The sequence below is a fragment of the Drosophila willistoni genome, chromosome 3R (genome assembly GCF_018902025.1).
Source record: "Drosophila willistoni isolate 14030-0811.24 chromosome 3R, UCI_dwil_1.1, whole genome shotgun sequence".
Classification (NCBI taxonomy): Eukaryota; Metazoa; Arthropoda; class Insecta; order Diptera; family Drosophilidae; genus Drosophila; species Drosophila willistoni.
The window spans coordinates 11512337-11526590 of record NC_061086.1 but is presented as its reverse complement, the minus strand read 5'-3'; the positions used below and the strand labels follow the sequence as shown (position 1 = coordinate 11526590).

The 14254-nt window shown below is 39.4% G+C and overlaps 1 protein-coding gene across 1 annotated transcript; it reads right to left on the bottom strand.

Moving 5' to 3' along the window:
• Positions 1-10490: 10490 nt before the first annotated feature.
• LOC6650471 (putative odorant receptor 83c) lies at positions 10491-11899 on the bottom strand. The gene is made up of 4 exons (XM_002073605.2): positions 11097-11899; positions 10841-11030; positions 10618-10773; positions 10491-10544 (listed from the first exon to the last, which is right to left on the bottom strand). Exons 1-4 carry the CDS (start codon positions 11897-11899, stop codon positions 10491-10493), a joined length of 1203 nt encoding a protein of 400 aa, XP_002073641.2.
• Positions 11900-14254: the final 2355 nt, after the last annotated feature.

The window sequence follows — 14254 nt, the reverse complement described above, 5'->3', positions numbered from 1 at the left end:
ATGTAGAGCCGGCCATTGTATTCAGTCACCGGAGTGACCTTATTAAAATGTAAGCTGCGAACGTTTCCGAAATCCAAAAGTATACTAAAGAACTCTTCTAACAGAACGCCAAAGTTTTTAGCGCATTCCGAGGAAGAAACTATCACAACAAACTGCCTATTCTTTGGAAGTATGTTTATGTACGGCGGCTGCTGACCATTTATATCATCCGGTTCTATCTCCATGGCCAGAGTTACGTGGCCAAAGGTCGAACCTTGTTTGCATCGAATTTTCAAGCTCCTGGAACTGCAGAACTCTGATATTACGACGGAGAAGTGGGCTGAGGTGAGCCGGGAAAATGTACCCCCTATAGTCATGGATATTTGCCCCAATGAACAGGTTGAGATCTGGATGGATGCGAATAGTGTGGATATCATCAAGGAGAGATTCAACTGCCTCAAACTAAGTTTTTGGATGATCGAATTTGAGTTTTGCGATTAGATGATTCGAATTTATATTTGGAAATGTTAAAAAAAAGTTACGACTACGGCAGACTCATTTGTCTACAGACTATTCTAACTGGCAATAGAAAAATAATTAAATGTAATATATGTGAGATAAGGTAGATGGGATAAGGTAGTTGCAGCGTGGTGGCAACTCAGCAGCAATCGTGAGGTGTCGTGGAAAGTCAGCAGTCGATGTTGGGCAGTCAATAGTCAATGTTCAGCAGTCAGCAGTCGAGGTTCAGCAGTCAGAAGTATCACCAGTCAGCAGTAAGAAGCCGATAAATCAGTACACAGAACCCGAGATTTAAGTTGCATATTGTAATCATTATTCGCCCGTCCACGATTTATAATACTATTAATAAACTATAATATAATACATTTGGGGACTCAATTGAGGACTCCATCTTACATATATGGACGTTGCTTTACTAACGAAACCTTGCTAAGTGGATTCTGTCAACAAAGTTTATTATGTATATATAAATATATAGTCGAAAACTAAATTTATTTTATGTTTATTTCTTTTTTGGAAAGTTCTTCAAAAACTATTTAAGCTCTTTCGGATTGAGTCAAAAATGTTTTTATATGCTTTTGAGAAATACATTTTTTGTTTACTTAAGCCAATATTAATGTTACTCCAAATGATTAATTGAAATTTTAAAAATTATAAAAAATTAAAAAAATATTTGTAATATTTTGTTGTTTTCATTTATCGGTGTCAAATCGTTTATACTAATGGAATGGCATCTAATATGAATGACTACAGTTTAAATGGTATATTTCATTTGAACCTTCATTGGCTATCAAATTTGGCGAATATTCACACATACGAGATTGCCCCGTCAAAATGAAAATTTTGGGAATGTTTAAAATGCTGAAAATTGCATTGTTACGCTCTCGTGCATCCAAGCTCCAGCGTAGCAGCTCGCATACAATTTTACGAGGAGACCATCATAGTGGTAGCGAATGGGATGACAGCGGGAGGGGCTAGAGCATTGTGTTAACAAATACACTTAGGCAAACACATAATTTCGAGTATTTAACTAAAATAAACAGGATGTAAAACATTTTATTGTATGGACTGCTCTACCGCCCTTAGTAGTAGCAGAAGCTTTACTCCACTTTGCTTTGCATTTTAACGCACACTCACACTCGTAGTCATATACAGACGAGGGCGGGTGGGTGAGTAGGATGAGGGGTGATGGTAATCCACCCACATTCATGCAACATTTGCATTTTAGTCACTTGCACTTTTGGCTCTTGCTGCTTTTGTTTCTGCTGCGTTCTCAAAGTGCTCAAAGCTGCCGCTACTGCCCACGCATTGGCATTGTCTGTTTGTCTATCTATCTGTCTATCTGTCTGACTGCCTGTCCGTCCTTCACTCAGTCAGTAAGAGTCTCATTTTGCTCTTCCTGTCTCTGGCATTGTCTCTCGTCATCGTCATCGTCGTCGTCATCGTCGTTGTTTGGCGCCTGGCACTTATGCACATTTCCATTTGCAATTGTTATTTCCTTTCTTTGAGCTCATGTGCATGCCTCGAAGCATTTTGCGCTTGCTTGTTTTTGAATTCGTTTTTTTTTTTCTTTTTACTTTGCCCCATTCATTGGTGTATTTTTTTTTCGTTATCGTACTTTTGTTTAAACAATATGGGGAAACTTTAAGAGCATGCGTAAATTCTCATAAAAAAATAAGCTTGGCATGCAGCTAATTAAAAGAGCTGTAAATTATGTGTAGCAACTAAATGCAAATGCAAACGTTAACAAGGCGATGCCCAAAAGGGGAAAAGGGTGGGACACGAGATGTTCTCTGAGTTGTGAGTTCTGAGCCTGTTTCATTTGTGCGATGCCTGAAACGGTCACCTTAATTAAAATGCACAATTTTGCACTTTTGGCCAGTGTCGTTTGAGCTCGTTGCTTGCCACTTGCTGCATTTGCATTAAAAGTGGGTCCCCATCACAGACACACACACACAAACACACACTCACAGAGAGGGTCTCGCTGCTGTCAAGCAATTTATTTGCCGACTGCCAACCAGCAGCAAGGACAGACAGAGAGTAGCCTCTTCTTTTTCGTATTGGGTTTCATTTTTCGTTTTTTTTTGTATCTCCTTGTTTGGTGTAGTTCCGTCTGCTTTCATTTCGCGTATGAGCGAACTGCCCCAGCAATATTCACAATTAAAAAGCTCAACACAAAATTTACATTGTCGCTTGTTGGCAGTCTGGCGGGACAAACTTCCCCTGGACACGAGGCAGGGAGACAACCAGTGGAGACCCTAACCAATGGGAAAACAGTCGTCATCATCATCATCATCATCATCATGATCTTTAGCTGAAGTAGCAAGAGAAAGTTGGAGTTGGAATTGCCTAATTTTGCTTTTGACCATAAGTTGTGAGGTTTATTAGACCTCACTTGTAAATAGATAACAAAAGCTTAATTGTCCGAGATGTTGTTAGGGGTATTTTATATAAATTCCATTTGGTATATATTAAATGGTATTTTCTTTATTTATCTATTGATTTGATAGTTTCGATGTAACTCATACGCCATGGCGTTCATGTAAAAATCCATTGAAACTTCGCCTTCTATTAGATTCCCAGTCTAAGGTTAAGATACTAGAAGAAAGCATTGGCAAATTTAGTCTTTTAAATATTTAAAAACCTTTTCACACATTAACTTGCTAAATTGTCTGCCTTCTGAGTAAGAAATAGTCGTTCCTTTTAGCCAGCCATCGTTGTTTTAATTTTTATATGTATTTTGCCATTCTTTTTTTTTTTTTTGTGTTGATGAGGCTTGGCTGTGACTTTGGTGTACCATAAAATTGTAACGCCACTTTATGCATTTTATGCTTTATGACCACAAATGAGAGCACACAGACACTGGACTGTCCCAGACCAGCCACTGACTGAGTGTATGGGTGTGTGTGTAGTTGGTGTGCGGTGCAACTTTTATGCACGCACACATAGAATTTGATTATGCCACGCTTGGCATTTGCTCTATACAGTCCTCTTTTTTACATATGTGTATGTACGTATATGTATTTCGCATGTCGCATAAATGCTGAACTTTTTAATTTTAATTGTTAAAAGCTTTTTTGTTAACATCGTAGCCAGCCTGGGGGGTGCTCCTGCTCTCTCTCTCTACTTCTCTCATAAAAATTAAGCAACATTAATGCATTTAAACGCGTGCACAATCACAGTAGTGAGTGAACAATCCCAATCCCAATCCCAACAGATGATGATGCAGTCCCAGTTCGCAGCCATATGACGGTCAGCAGTGGAGTTGTCCTTGTCGTCCTACCATATGCAACAGTTTTGCTTGTCTGATAAATAAAACAACAGAAGCGACAATGCAACCACTGCCACACGAAATGCAACTCCGAGTCCAAGAGCAGTTTGCTGGCTATCACATTGGCTTTCTTGCCACAGCACGGCAGCAGTTGTGTTGTCCAACTTTTGGTTGCCCATAAACCACTCGGTGCACGGTGCATGGTGCATGGACTACGGTCTCGTTTTACTCCATCACCTGGGCTGGCTGCCAGTTTATGCAATATTAAGTATACGCCATACGTCCAGGCCTGCTGCCATCCATAGATAAATTGTCGGCGCGTTTAATATGAAAAGTTATATATGTATGTATTGGTGCCGGGGCAATTAAAATCTGGCAGGCAGCTTATTATTTGCCATTGGTCTTTAAATGCACAAATGCATTGCGAAATTCCTCAATTTATGGCATGGCAAATTATAATGATGCCAGTTATTCAAGTTTTTTGCTCCAAAAATTTGTTTAAATTTTATTCAAGAGTTGACTGCTAAACGCTTTCGACTTAAATCTCTATTTTATACTTCTTTCAATATTATAATCCTTTAGGTATTTAAGATTCTTCGAATGACCTTAATCTAAGATGTGAAAAGCGGAATTAAATGGCAACTTATAAATTAGTTACGTATTACGTAAAACAAAAACACTTTCTTTATAGTTTTGTCATTGCTCATTCTGTTGTTGTATATTTATTTTCGTTCGTTTCTCTTTTCTTTGGGGCTGGGGGCCGGTTTAATGTATGAGATGCTTTGTCTTTTTTTTTTTTTTTTGTAATTATGTGCACAGCCAAGGCTCGTTGGCATTCATAACGAGTAACTACATATATGACAGCCATCCACACACATACACACTCACACACACACACACACACAAACCAAGAGATATACTCGGCGGGCGCGTGCTTACAAATTTCGTAATCCTTTAACAAACCCAGCAACTTCCGCCTTTTGGCTCTCGCGCACGACTCCACCGAGGCGACTGTTGTTGTTGTTGTTGCTGTTGCTGTTGATGCTGGTGTTGCTGCTGTCATTGTCTTGTGTGTGTGCCTCATCATCGCATAATTAATCTTCAAAAAATCATCAGCCATCGCAGGCATTAATCTTTGTTAAAACGTTTCACGCAACTTTTAGTCCATTGTTACACACACACACACTAAAAACAGAGACGAACTATATGAATGTGTGCGTGTGTGTGTGTGAGACGCATACAAAACGAGTATATATGTATGTTGCTTGGGCTCTATCTTCATTTCATAATTGTGCAGCTTTTCTTTCTTGTCCTGTTCCTGCTCCTGCTGTTCTTGTAGTAATGTTTTAATATGTCCTTTGTTTTTATTTACTAATTTCTTTTTGACAAAGGACTTAAAGCTTACAGAAAACATTTAAAGAGATTTGGTATGATGTGTGTGTGTGTTGAAACCCCGTCTAGCATATGCAATCCAAAGTCAACAGAGTTCAAGGAGCGTCCTTTTTTTTTTATTTTTTGCAATGATAAATGATGCCTCAACATAATGCAATTGCTGACAGGAAGGGGAGACTCAGGCAAGAAAGGAACAGAGGAAGCTGTCGCGTTGTCAGCAACTTCGATGGGTTCTTTACCAGTTATACTGTATGAGCGCGCGCGTGTGTGTGTGTGTGTGTGTGTGAGTGTGTGTATGTGATTATAATAGAAAATAAATGAATGATATGTTTTTGACACGTTGCTGCTGTCATTGCCCTCACTTCATTTTTACATTTTATGTCATCATGTTGGCGTCGTTTTAAGTTTCCATAGAATCCGCAGCACGCACACTCACACACACACATACGCTGGAGGGAGTTGGTTAAAAAGAAAAGCATCTTTGGCATTGACAAGCAGCTTCTTCTCGAACAAAACTAAGGAAAACGAGCGGCAAGCCGCTCGCTTGTTCTTGCTCCTCATCATGCTCAATTTGCGCGAATTGTGTTGTCTTGTCTTGTTGTGTTGTGTCTTGTCGTGTCTCGTCTTGTTGCTGTCTACAGTGACTTGTCGTCGTCCTTTTTGGCCCTCTTTCTGTTTGTTTCACATCTTGCCTTTGGCTTGCAATTGATTTAAATATTTTTGACACTTGTGCCAGATAATTGCTAACATTAATCATGGACCAACAGCTGTCGCTCTATCGTTCTGTCCCCTCACTCTCTCACACTCTCTATCTATCTATTTATGTGTTGTCTCTCTCTCTCTCACTCTCTCTGTCTTTTAGTCTGTGCATTTTAATGCTCTTGCTTGTTTAACTGCCGCCTACATATGAGCCATTAAATTTGCGCCTTGTCGCAGCCATAAAAGCAGCAGCATATATTTCATATTCCTCATTTTTTATAGCATACTTTTCTGGGGGCTTCTAAAGAATTTAACATTTGCCAACTGACAAATATCTTCAATTAGATGAATTCAAGAGCAACATTTCTATTTTTTTATGATCCCAATCGAAAGGAAATGATATTGACGCCAACGAATAGTTTTAAATGTCTCTCCCCAAAGTAAAGTAAATTCTGTCAGGAAACTTGGTTTCTTCTCATTCACTCACAAAGCTGCAATTTGCCAGCAATCTGTTCAACATTTCAGTTGCCACCTCATCAATTTATCAGCAAATCAATCAAAGCTTTAGGCAAAATCTTCATCTTCCTTGTCCATGTGTGAGTGTGTGAGAGTTATTTGAAAATGAGTCCAAGAGGCCAGACCATTTGGTATTGCATTGCTGTTTCCTGGCTGCTGCCGCTGTTGCTGTTGCTGCTGTTGCCTTTGATCGTTTTGGCGTGAAAATTTATTTGATTGCCCTGCTATAAGCAAGTCCTGCTAATATGATACCAGCCGATCTGCTGGGCCATATATAAGTGTGTGTGTGTGCGTGTGTGTGGATGGGTGTGGCTGTCGCCGCTTCTAGTTGAGAGTGTTATTAACTGTCTGCAAAGTTTTGCAAACGGGAAGCACACGCAATCTCAGCATTGCTGTTCCTCTGTGTCCTGGCTTCGGATACGTGTGTGTGTGTGTGTGTGTATGGCTTGTGTTTGCCGGCCAAATTGCTTGTGATGAAGACAGTCAAGCGTCAATCAGTCAGTCACTTGGTCCTGGAACTCTGACTGAAACGTAATGTCTACGTCTCTCTTTCTCTCTGCCTCTATCTGTAGCTGTCTCTGTCTATTTCTGTCTCTGACTGTGTTTGGCCCCGGTCTTCATTCAAGTCAGAGTCACTATGCCAGAGTCTATGTCTCGCCAACTGTCCTAGTGGCTGTCAGTTAACATGCCTTTTGCGTTTGCCATCTCGTTGCCTCAGTTTTTTTTTTTCGATTTTTTGGTGGGGGAGGGGGGCTTTGTGGAAACTGGCATCGACAAGAGTTGGCCCTGGCAATGGGCTCTCTCATGTCGTCTCGTCTCTCTCGTGGAGAGATAATCACTTTGGGAAATTGCTCATGAATGATTTGTTGGCATAAATCAATTTGATTGATGAGCGTCAATATACTTATATGCCGCTTTGATGTGGGCAATTCCAATGCAGAGTTCCAGACATAGGGGCAGTTCATATATATAGATATACTCATTCTTTCAATATATGTATTTGTATTTGTCGATGCCTTTTGTATACACAAACGCTTGTGTATGTGTGTGTTGCTCTGTGTGCGTATATAGAGGGCAACTAATTGATCAATTAAACATCAATTGCTTGGACGTTCAAACTGCGGGTCGCCTTCATTTTTCTTGAATTTTTGTTTTTTTCTTTCAGTTGGTTACCCTACTCAAGAGTTGGGCACGGCAAGGCAAGCATCAGGAGCTGTGGGGAGCTCGAGGAAACTGGTAAAAAGTTTTTGCTATTTCAAGTTGAGTTGTTATGACACTTTTAATAACTTTATTATTGCATTTACATAGTAGCGAGTCTTGGCAAGGCAGCGGCAAATAACGCCAAAACAACAAGAGCCAAAGACGCAAGAAGTGTGCCACTGTGAGTTGCACAGACTTTCCATTCCTTGCCTCGTCCCTCGTCACCCTTTGCTTGCATATGTTCGAAGTTGCTGCCAGGAGGACTATATATGTATGTATGAATTTTTCTTTAGATGTGTGTGTGTGTGTGTGTGGTGTGTGTGCGTGTTTCTTAGCTGTCTACGCAATTAAAAGTTTAATATAATTAAATGGTTTTATGACTTTGACTGTGCAACGAATAGCAGCAGCAGCAGCAGCAGCAACCCCTCAGACATGGTTTTAAGACAAGCTTCCTAAGTCACTGCCTGGTAAACACGTGCATTTTAAAATCTCACCGACAAAAAAAAAAAAAGAAAGAAGAAAAATCGACACACGGAGAGAGTGAGGGAGATACCAAACTGGAGCAAGCAACTCAAGTCACCTTGTTTAATCCCCCCCACTTCCTTCTCGTACCACTAATGCTTTTTGGGTTTTCTTCCCTTTAGCTATCAAAGTGATTAAGCCATCAAAGTTTACTTTCGACACGCAGCATTAACGCTTCGTCTTTGCTTAGCTCGCCAATGGGACGACTGTCTCTCAGTGGCAAGGACTAAGTGCCAGGAGAAGCAATCATTTCGTCCTGTCGATAATTACTTGGCCAATGTGAAGTTTGAGCAAACATCAGCAGAAATTGCCCAACGATTTTACCAGATTTTGTCGTAATGTCTCCGCCACAAATCTTCTGGGTGACAGCTTGAATTCGATTGCCCGCCCATATTTAAGACATAAAACCAACTAATTTATAAATGATCTAAACATACATAAGATATATACATATATGCTGATTGAGTTGTCTACCAAGTTTCATAAAATATAGTGTCATATGCAAGGAATTTGGATGTAATCAACATGAACATTTCCATAACAGAATTATTTGTGCTCTGTTTATTTTTGGGTTCGGTTTACCCCCAAACCTTGCAGCCTCATAAAAAATGAAAAGAGATCACAAAAACGTTACACAAATCATGCGTAATATAAATTAATAGCCATCAACTGTTAAATTTGGCAACATTTTTAAATCGGACTTGGGTTCTCAGTCTTTGTGTGTGTGTGTGATGTTTTTGTGTGAAAACGGTCGAATTGAGGCCTTAGGCCAACAAACCACCCGCCGTTTCATGGCAAATTAGTAACTCGTGGGCATTTTAATTGCGTTCCCTCCATCCATGGATGTGATGCCGTTTGGATCCCATACCCATGGCTATAGCAGTTGGCCTGGCCCAGTTATATGCGTCAAAAAATAAAATGAATTCATTTTTACCCTTCTCAAAAAGCTTGTTCTCTCTCTCTCTCTCTCTCTGTCTCTCTGTCTCTCTCTATTTAACACAAAAAAATTAAAAGTATTCTAAGACGTGGCACGCGGCTTTTGGTCCCCCCAAATGACTTAACTCATTTAATGTGCCTCTAATGGGATACAATTTAAATTTAATTGATTTGCCCGACAAGGTTTTTATGGCCGCAGGAATTTTTCTAAATTAAAAATGCCTCTTTTTTTTTTTTATTTTTGCCTTGTTCCTTTTTGGCCAGTTGAAGAAAAAAGGCAAGCGAAAAATGTAGCACACTTTAAAAGGCGGCAAGATTAATTTATGTTTTGTGAGCTGCGGTCCGTATTGATTAAATATGCAGTGCGACACAACGATGGCGACGAAGGCGTCTCAAAAGACCGCCTGACAACACTATGTTTTTCCACCCACCGCCCACCCCTACCATCAACTCGGCAGGATTCTATTTTTTTCCTTTAGTGGCTCGCTGATTTATTGGTTTAATGCACCCGGCGCAGTATTGCCGCCACCCGCATAAACATAGCGCAACAAAACCGCAGAGCAGCGGGCTCCCCTTTTTGGAAGGCTGCAAGGAACTGGATGTGAGAATGAAGGTGGCCCTATCACGGCAGGGACAAGCAGCAACCGGCAACCAGCAAAACCAACAATGGGCTACCAGGAGAGCGCGAACCTTTGCTGCCCGCAAACATTTCTTAGCTTGGCAGCTAATTTATGTGCGCACGATGCGGTAAAGAAAATGCTGGCGAAAGGATATGCCAGGAGGCGCCAAGAGCCAGAGCAGAGTCTACCATTTTCTCATAGTGAGAATTATGTTTGAGACGCGAACGTGAAGGGAACCGAGAACCAGGACGAGGACGAGGACGAGGACGACAACGGGAACAAGAACGAAGAAGGAGTTGAAGACGAGGCGCAAATGTCAGAGCGCATAAAAATTCGCATTTTAATATTTGCCAGTAAGCTGCACAGCGTTGGCAGCTGATTTGCTATAGCTATAGCATAACCCGCACCCCCAAAAAAAGCTGTCTCCGTTTGGTCTCCGTCTCGTCTTCTCGTCTCCATATTCTTTTCCCGTCTCGCGGAGTTTGTTTGCCTGCCATTTTATCTGTGCCAAACAGCTGGCGTTTGTTTGCGGTTCCATCGCGCGTTGCGTGTTGACTTTTGTGTCTGAAGCCACCTTTCAACTGCAACTAATTTATTTTATTTGCCAGCTGGCACCACCACCACCAAACCAAAACCACTTCCACCACCAACATCTGCAGAAGCACCCTGTATAACATTAAATATGATTCAAAACAAGCATTAGAAAATGTATGGGGCGACCCATTGCACTTGATGTAAAGTGCCTTGACGCTAAGAGCATAGCAAAAGTGCGGATTGTGTAGGGACTTGGGACTCAGGACTCGGGACTCTCGGGGTGTCGGGTTGCCAAGTGCTTTCTAGGTGCGATTTTGCATCATCATCATGGACAGGCTGTAAATGAGTTTTGTTATCTGCAAGCGAACAAGCAAACAAATTGCATTAGTCGTACGCTAGAAATACAAGAGAGAGAGACAGACTACTCGCCTGTAGCGCCGTTCTCACTGATAGCGGCATAACGCCAAGAATTGTAATAGTAGGCGGCCGTTGTGCCTCTCGCAGGACCATGCCAAAGTATTTCCGTTGCTTGCTGCTTAGCTCTTGCCAGGAAATGTCGCAAATGGATGTATAGACCTGATCATACTGCTCTTAACACAAAAAACTCAAAGGATTATTATGAAAGGACTAACCCAACTCTCTCCTTACTCACAGCAAATTCAATTTTGGTGCCAAGAATACAATAGACCACCATGCTATAGGCAGAGACCACAAAATATATAGCAGATGGTAGGTGAAAGCTGATTAAGTTAATGCAAAAACTAAGCATCACAGCCATGGCCATTGAGAGAACCTGACTAGCAATTAGATCATGATACAAATCATTCACATAGCGGCAATAGCTGCAATAATAGAATCCAATAATTAACTTTCTATATGTCAATCATATTGCCAATTTTTATACTCACCTTGTAAACTCCTGATGCCATTTAACCACTTCCAAGAGTATTGTGTGCCTTTCATATTCTCCCTCTACCAATGCGCCCACTTGGGCCATTTCTGCTCGCTTTGCTGACTTGCCCTTTAACGATTCATTCAGTTTATTTACTTTTACCTGCAAAATATCGGCAAATGTTAGAATTTGCGTCAAGGCAAGCAAAACAAAGAGATCGCCAGCATAGAAACCAAAACCAGCCACACTTATAGTCACTATCTGTATGATATAGGTAATGGTATAGGAAATATTATTCTCCAATGGCAGTCCAGGAATCTGATATTGCATAATTGTGACACGAGTTCCGTTATAGAAAAGTAATCCCAAGGGAATTACAGTCATTAGAAGAAAAGTAACCAAATAGCCATTACGAAGTATCCACATAATTTGCAGCAAACGATCTAAGCCAATATTCAAGATTTTGACATAGATTGGACTGAGCTGCTCATACTCCTTGAATATATTGGATGTGTAGAAGGTGATATATCTCATTCTGGATTGCTTGAACAGACAGGTAAAGAATTTACCAATGCCATGAAATAAACCACCCAGCATAAGACTTATTTTCAGGCACTCCTTCCAGTCATGAGCATTTAGGATTATGGATAATAAGGTAAAGCCAGTATAATTGATAATCGCAAATGTTGTTGTCCAGGTGCGAAAATTCCACTTCAAATCAACCGCCAAGACATCTACTCCCAAAAGATTTGTGAACTTATTAATGTGCTGGGACAGTTCACAGAAACGCTGCAGCGGTTCGTCAACTTCTTTACTCATGATGAACACTTTTTCTATAATTGATTGCCTTCTAGCTGACTTTACGGTTTTTATAGCCAAGTTTTGTATTTGTTTTACCCTCCAGCAATTACACTAATTTCCATAATAATTACAGCAATTCTGCATTGTTTTTTCTTCTACTCAATTAAAATAATGTCTCCATAAACGTTTTTACCTTGACCTTAAAAATCCAAATAGAAAATTTCAATTGATTGAAATGCGATTTCCGCTGAGCCATCAAGAAGAGTCTCTAATAGATCGAAAGCTGGAAGACTTGCAAAAAAATCTTGGCTTACGTGAGACACTTGGCCGCCAGTCGACAACAGAATCCTTGCTGGCCATTATTTTAATATAATTAAATAGTGTCTGGCAAATGAGTAAATTATGGAAAATGAAACGCTCGTAAATTTTGCTCTTGTTGCCATTTGCCTTTTTGCCCCAGAAAGGTTAAGCGGACGGGGCCAAAACTGTTGCTCCTGTTCCCATTTCACCACTGGACATTGGCCATTCTGTTGCCTGATTGTTGATTTTATTAAAAAATATTTTGATTGTTGTAATGGCCATCCGGTTACCAACAACAATGCACTTAATTACTACTGCATTATTATAACGTTACAATTATTGTTATTTTTCAGTATTTCAGTTGGTATTTGGTTTGTGTTTTTATATTCGTTTTCGTTTCTTTTTCGTTTTGTTTTTTTAATATTCAAGCCGCATTTATAAAATCCTCATTAATTATGGCCTGGTCAGAGCTATTAATGTCGGTCTGGCATCCAAATTTCACCAAGAAGAGCAAATGGAAAAATAAAAAAAAACACATTTCAAAAATAAATTAAATTTTCATGCGAATTTGCTGTATACCTACAATATTCGTTTATATATTACTCATGCATATTTTATGTTTTGCGCATAAGAAACTCCTTTTAATGAGACGCACAATTAATGCATTAATGCAGTTTGGCCCATTCGGGCTGAGCTCTATAAAACTTATGCCATAAATTCTCACTGCGGTAATTAGTGGCCAAGGTTAATGTGCAACAACAATTCAACGAGTTCATCATGAAAACAAAAACAAAATATGATTGCTAATGCAAGCAAACGAAAAGGGTTTGAAGGATGCGATATGAGTTTGTCGAAATATTCCATATTAAGTCATTCTGAGGGGTAATCAAATCTATATGAAGATTAAATTCATTAATATTAAGTCCAGTTCGAAATGGAAATTGTTCTTTGGCCAATCAAAGAAGGTCCAAGTGAAGATAACTTACTGAAAATTTGTATATAGTGTATTTTTATAAATTAGCATAATATTTCTTATATCATATGATCGGAAATATAGCTGAATTTGTAAGGCCATGTTTGAGGTGTGTAAGGGACTACTGAAACTTGCTTTTTTATGGTTCCAAAAGTATCAAATGTTTAGCCAGAAACACAATTTTAATGTTCAAGCATCCTCCAGTTAGCCATCAACTAATATTATCAAAGAAGGCTATGACAAAAACTGACTAATAGTATATAGTTTTATAACTTTTTTATTTTTTTCAAATTCTATTATATTTGTGAAAACGCTTAAACGCCATTGGGCACCTTGAAGGATGATTTGATTGTGAAAGATTCTTTATAATTCTTTTTATTTTAATAATACAAAATTAAACATACCATAAAATCTGGTTAGATTACGACCTATTGAAATTTAAATCGAACTTAGCCGGATCGAGGTCAATCTTACTAAAGAAGATTGTTTCAAAGGCAACACACAAAAAGGTGAGCAGGTTGTCTGTATAGCTATTTTAAGAACCACCAAGTTCTATCATCACCATAAAATATGTTTACTTTTGAATCAATAAATAACTCAATGTTCAATATTAAACAGTTTTCCTTGCAAAAAATGTGCAAGACTGACACTTTTTCTGAGCTTTCGCTTCTTTTAATAAGGATACTAACAATAAGGGTAAAACGTTGTATCATTAGGCTTACTTTCACTGCTTACAGAGTGTACGATATTCGTGATTTTTTCGTTTCTTTTTTTTATATATATGTATAAAGATCTTTGAATTGCTTTAACTCTTAACTTAAGAGGCATTCTCCATCAAGCGAAGGACACACATCACTTTATTTAACTGCTTCGACTTCATTGTGTGAGCTCTCGTCATTATTAATTTCCGAGCTATAAATTTCACTTTGCCACATTCCTAAAGGCCAATTCCTAACACTACTCAATATATATACACACACACACACATACAGAGTTGGCTTCGAACCTACTGGGTGTGTATGTGTGTGTGGGTGTGTGGGTGTAGGTCCTCACCTTTAGCACACTCAAAGTGCTTTCAGTTCAGTTGTTTTGTCTGACAA

Bases quoted from the DNA above. Each gene is read 5' to 3' on its own strand.
- LOC6650471 (XM_002073605.2), bottom strand. From the start codon at position 11,899: ATGAGTAAAGAAGTTGACGAACCGCTGCAGCGTTTCTGTGAACTGTCC. The intron at 11,031-11,096 runs GTGAGTATAAAA...CTATTATTGCAG, and splicing joins TGGCATCAGGAGTTTACAAG to CTATTGCCGCTATGTGAATG. The intron at 10,774-10,840 runs GTGAGTAAGGAG...TGTTAAGAGCAG, and splicing joins GCACCAAAATTGAATTTGCT to TATGATCAGGTCTATACATC.